The 6,109-nt window shown below is 37.7% G+C and overlaps 1 protein-coding gene across 1 annotated transcript in view; it reads right to left on the bottom strand.

The window, feature by feature from the left end:
* Positions 1 to 6,109, bottom strand: part of LOC103800965 (splicing regulatory glutamine/lysine-rich protein 1-like) — a gene marked incomplete at its 3' end in the record, with an annotated part of 7,704 nt that overhangs the window by 769 nt on the left and 826 nt on the right. Inside the window, exons 3-5 of the mRNA XM_009073357.1 lie at positions 2,712 to 2,876; positions 1,525 to 1,703; positions 809 to 939 (exon numbers count right to left, since the gene is read on the bottom strand). Of these exons, the coding sequence (XP_009071605.1) occupies positions 809 to 939; positions 1,525 to 1,703; positions 2,712 to 2,876 (475 nt within the window). The remainder of the gene's footprint in view (positions 1 to 808; positions 940 to 1,524; positions 1,704 to 2,711; positions 2,877 to 6,109) is intronic.

Genomic DNA, 6,109 nt, shown 5'->3' with positions numbered 1-6,109 from the left:
CAAAGCCCCAGACCTCAAGACCTTCCACTATCTAACTTACATAAATCAAAGTATGGGTTTCTTAGTAAGAAGAATGACAAAATCTTGTTGATGAAAAAAGAAAAAGGAGGATTTCAACTGCAACTTTAATAAGTTGAGAATTTTATATTGTGGCTTTGTGATCAGTTTAAGTCAGGATAAATCAGCACTGAAACGTCTGTCTAACCACTCAAGTCACTCACACACACACACATCCCCCTTCCTCCTTGACCTGGCACTTCAGTGTTAACAGGGATCAGGGAACCAATCTGAATGAAAAAAGTCCATTATATTAGGTTAAGTTTTATCCCAGGTTCATTCTCTGTGCATCCTCATAGCAAATGGGATCATAGTCTTGAGGCAGTATGAAAAAGAGCGCAGCACAGTGACAAAATTAACCTGCCCAAAAGCATGATATTGCTGCTTTCAGCAGCACACTAGCTCCCTCTGATCATGAAACTATGGTATTAATGGGTACTAGAAAAAAAACAAAATATAAAGCATTTTTAAGCACTTTGAACTTTAAAAGCACCAACATTATGTATTGATTTAGTATTAACTTTGTATTTTTGAAAACAGTGACCATGTATCTGAAAATAACACGATGAAATAATAAGTCAGCTTCGTTCCCCTGCTTTGTTGCATGAAGACAATTTTTATTATTTTTTGTTTTCTCCCACACATGTTGCTCACCTGAGTACCCTTTTCCTGTGTTTGAAAGTGCTTTTAAAAGCATGTGTCGAGGTACTCACAGAACATGTCTGTTAGTTAATGAACATAAGATACCTACCTGGCTCAATAGCAGCAGATATGAAAGACTGGGCTTCCCTTACTCTCTTCATCACTTCTTCCAGTTCCTTGGCAGCAGCTTGTGGTGTCATTTCAGGAGGCTTCACTATTGCATTATTGGAATGATTTATTCTAAATTAAGAAAAAATAAAACCTTTAACTCCCAAATTCTTGAAAAGGAAAAATTAAAAACTCAACTTCCATGTATGACTAAAAACTTCAAAGTTCAGCAAAACTACAGATTTTTCCTAACCCTCATCTTTTCTAAGTATTTGATATGTCTGTCTTTTACTGCTTTCAAATCTTATGACTTTTAAATAATTGCAGCACAATATTTGTGCTAAAATATTTTCTAGTAGAAGTCTAGAAATCTATTTCAGATCAAATTTCTACATTAATATCTACTAATTACATACACATCATATATAAAGCTTAATTAGTATAAAGGACTTTACAGATTCTCCCACTGTTATGGTTTTCGCTAATTCAAGATTAGATGTAGAAATATTTTACTCAATGCCATCCATATTCTTCTTGGAAAAAGTTATGCACAACCTTGAAATCTGAGTTCATAAATTCATTCCAGTCTACTAACAATAGGTTCTTATATTGAAAAAAAGTTAAATCACAGCAGTTTCCTGCACATCAGATTCATAAATATATAAGGATACTAAGAAATCACTCATTCGATATTCATATGGATAATTAATTTCTTACTTCAGTGGCCTGTCTCCAAACATAACTCCATTAAAGGCAAGAGCTCGAGGTACAGAATTTTGGTCTGCAAACTCCACAAAAGCAAATCGTGTTGGTTGTGTCTCATCACCTGCCATTCGCACAAATTTGACTTCTCCAACTTGCTTAAAAAATTCAAGCAGTTGATCTGCTGTTGTAGTCTAGAAAGAGTCAAAAAGTTCAGATGAAGCAAAATATATAATAAAAACCACTTATCCAACATATCAGATAATCTAAGAGCTACAAATTTTGGAAAGACATCTCATTATTATTCCTACACAGGTGACATGAATTTGGCAATGTTACACTTTAAGAGAGAAAGGTATTCCATTAATCTAAAAAATATACTACAATTTAAAATAGTGCAAACACAAGCCCTGAAGTCCTACATCTAGGTTAAATAAGTACTTGCACAGAAGTTTGCACTTTTCAGACAACTTATTTGAAATAACTGATCATACACCTATGTCTAAGATACTGATTGTGAATTCTGATCAATTAAAAAAAAAAATCCAAACAGTATTACAAGATTTCATTTTTATCTGTTTTTCTTCTAGTTTCAAATTTGTTTTATTTTATTGCTATCAATAGTACTTATATACTCTTAATAGCTACTTGGGCAGTCAAAACCTCCAAAAATCAAATACTTATATTTTCATCAGTCAAAAGCAAATGGTTTTTCAATTAATTCAATCAATTGCTGAAAAAAAAATTTTCTGACAGACCTAACTTTCCTGTCAGAGCAACTCAAACATATTTATGCTAATTTTACAACTTCCACTAGCATAAATCATTTCTTCTTACCGTATGTAACTGCACGGTGTTGTGGGGGACAGCTACCATGTTCTCATGACTTCTGAAGCATTGTTCAGCTAATATAACCCAGCTGGACACATGAACAACACACACAATCATAACATGTTTCTTGAATTCAGTTGCAGTGTGATTTCCCTGGTTTCCTGCTAGAATGAATTCCAGTCTGGTTTGATCTGACTGGCAAAGGAGCATTCAAGAATTTGAAATATCTCTAGTAACCAAAAAGAGTATTTTTTGGTTTTAAATTTCTACTGGCATCAAATAATGAAAAATCATAAAATGTAAGATTCTAAATCACAAATTACAATTCTGCATCTTCCATTAGTATTGCCACAAAAAATAAAAAAAGCTACCTGTGAATTCAAGTTTCCAACATAGACTGTTCTTCTAATTTCATCAATTTTGGATGGGTCCACATTCCCCATAATTGGTGGCTGTGGTATTTCTCCCAGTGCCGTAATGTTAGGATCCAATGCTGCTGCTGGTATAGCCCCCAATGTGCCAAGTGAAACACCAAGCTGGAAAACATAAAATTAGGATATGTGTTGGGGCTTGGCTAGCAGAGGAGCTGTAACTTGAGCAATGGTTAAAGGAATGCTTAAGCAATTAAAAACAAGACACACAAAATAGGTCTTGCTGACCTTGTTTCTATCTTCATGCATTCCTGTGTTTTCTATCCAACACCTTATAATGTTCTCTCCTGCTGCCAGGGTTTTTAGGTTTGGTTTTAGTTTTACTGCCTTATAGATAAGTCGTCTTGCTAACAAGCTAAGAATAGTGCTGTTATTTAGATTCTCATAGACACTGTGTAGCTCTTGTTATGTTTCCCAGGATGTGAGAGCAGGATGCAGCTTAAACTTGTAACCTATCATAAGTAAGAACTGTACGCATTGACAGGTTAAACAACCAATCCAAAGTTGTGTGATCAGCGTGTAGCTGCATGTATGGGAGACATTTTACTATAAATACTGTTAGGTGCCCTAAATAAAGTCGGCTATCAGAGCATCATAATGGTGCGCTGTAGTCCGTCCCTCACAAGGACCCCAACAGATATGCTTTGCAACCAAGCACTGGAGGGAGACACTTCACCTTCTAATATTTGCCTGCCTTCTGCATTTCTGTAAAAATAAATCTAATTAATATAGGTAAGACTTTAAACTGTAAGGTCTCAGAATTGGGAATTGAAATCTCTCCTGGGGAATGTTATAAAAAAAGTAACTTAAAAACGACTGCTAAATTGGTCTGCCAAGTTCCTGGTTTGAATTTTATTTTCTCCACCCAAAAAAGCAACTGCCTTTCCAGCAAACAAAGTTTCTAACAAGTGTTAGATATTCTCAACAAGCTACCAGTAGTTCTTTTTATCTAACAAAACTACTCTCTTTACTTGAAATAATCCTCTTATTATTGAACAGAGGGTTATACAGCTTGATTTCCTCTTTGATATCCTAAAATTCATAGATAATTTGTTAAATATGTATATAAAAACAAAGTGAATTTACCTTAGATGGTTAGTTTAGAAACAAATGTCTCTAAACACTACTACACCAGCCCTGTTTAATATCTTCATCAATTATCTGGATGAGAGGATCAAGTGCATCCTCAGTAAGTTTGCAGATGACACCAAATTGGGTGGGAGTGTTGATCTGCTGGATGGTAGGAAGGCTCTACAGAGGGATCTGGACAGGCTGGATTGATGGACTGAGGACAACTGTATGAGGTTCAACAAGATGTGCCAGGTCCTGCCCTTGAGGCACAACAACCCCATGCAGCGCTCTACAGGCTTGGGGAAGAGTGGCTGGAAAGCTTTCTGTCAGAAAAGGACATGGGGGTGCTAGTCGACAGCTGGTTGAACACGAGCCAGCAGTGTGTCCAGATGGCCAAGAAAGCCAGTGGCATCCTGGCTTGTATCAGAAATAGTGTGGCCAGCAGGACCAGGAGAGTGATCAGCCCTCTGTACTTTGCACTGGTGAGGCTGCACCTCAAATACTGTGTTCAGTTTTGGGCCCCTCACTACAAGACACTGAGTTACTGGAGTACATCCAAAGAGCAATATAGCTGGTGAAGGGGCTGGAACATAAGTCTTATAAGGAGAAGCTGAGGGAGCTGGGGGCATTTAGCCTGGAGAAAAGGAGGCTGAGAGGAGACCTTATCTGTCTACAACTACCTGAAAGGAAGCTGTAAGCAAGGTGGGTGTCAGTCTCTTCTCTCAAGTAATAGGATGAGAGCAAACAGCCTCAAGTTGTAGCAGGGGAGGTTTAGTTGCCAAGCATTGAAACAGACTGCTCAGGGAAGTAGTTGAGTCAACTCTGGAGGAATTTAAAAGACATGTAGACATGGCATTTAGGGACATGGTTTAGTGGTGGACTTGGCAGTGTTAGGATTACAGTTGAACTCTATGATCTTAAAGGTCTTTTCTAACCTAAATGATTCTATGATTATTTATGGTTCATTAGAAGCAACTATGCAATGGAAACATGAGCAAACACATTTTTTAATGAAATGCCTAAAATATTACTTCACATATCAATGAAAGCAGTATCACACATTTTAAGACAAAAAAAAGCCAACTGTGAACTAAAAATTATTTTCAAAGTTATCCAATGTTTCTCATATGATGACAGTTATGAACCATGAACAGAACTAGCCTAAGCCCCTAACAGGTGACTTTGGGAGCACTGTTTCATTATATAAGTTGCACACTTTAAAACAGATCTTGGAGCACAAGCTTCAAAAAGGATACTGACCTTTGTGCGGGTTTTTGAAATAGCGCAGAAGAAATCAAACTCGGTTAAAGCAATGTTTTTATAGAAGGAAGGAAAGAAGGAAGACACTAATATATTCATTTCTTTTAGGATGCTGATCGGTATCACTAAGAATATAAGAGTGGGAATAATGTTTCTGGTCATAGAGACAGATGAAGAATGATTTAAGTGCAGATAGGTTTGAGAATCTACAGGACACCCTTAATATCAGTCAAAAATCCAGGATGGAACCAGTAACAACATCAATACACGCATATGCTGGTTTTGGCTGGGGTAAAGTTAACTTTCTTCACAGTGACTAGTATGGGGCTGTGTTTTGGATTTGTGCTGAACACAGGGTTGATAATAATGAAAATGCTTCTGTTACTACTGAGCAGTGCTTACACAGAGCCAAGGCCTTTACCACTTTCTGTACTGCCATGCTGGCAAGGAAGTTGGGGGTGCATGGAAGGTTGGGAGGACACACAGTTGGGACAGGTGACCCAAAATGACCAAAGGGATATTCCATAACATAGAACATCATGCTCAGTATATAAGGTGAGAGGAAGAAGGAGGAAGGGGGGACATCTGGAGTGATGGCATTTGTCTTCCCAAGGAACCGTTACGCGTGATGGGCCCTGCCCTCCTGGAGATGGCTGAACACCTCCTGCCCATGGGAAGCAGTGAATTAATTCCTTGTTTTGCTATGCTTGTGTATGCAGCTTTTGCTTTCTCTATTAAACTGTCTGTATCTCAACCCATGAGTTTTTCTAGCTTTTACCCTTCTGATTCTCTCCCCCATCCCACTGGTGTGGGAGTGAGCAAGCGGCTGCATGGTGTTCAGTGGCTGGCTGCCTGGGGTTAAACCACGACACAGTGAAAGCATTGTCAGGCTAACAGTCAAAATCCATGTCATAGAGATATCATGCATTCTATTGCAGCATTTTAAATATTATGAAGAACTCTGTCAATTTAACTGTGATGTTTTAACAATTTATTAGGAGGTAGAT

Source organism: Acanthisitta chloris, unplaced genomic scaffold (assembly GCF_000695815.1).
Source record: "Acanthisitta chloris isolate BGI_N310 unplaced genomic scaffold, ASM69581v1 scaffold1134, whole genome shotgun sequence".
Taxonomy (NCBI): Eukaryota; Metazoa; Chordata; class Aves; order Passeriformes; family Acanthisittidae; genus Acanthisitta; species Acanthisitta chloris.
Note: the sequence above shows the minus strand (reverse complement) of the source record. Positions and strands in the feature narration are given on the sequence as shown.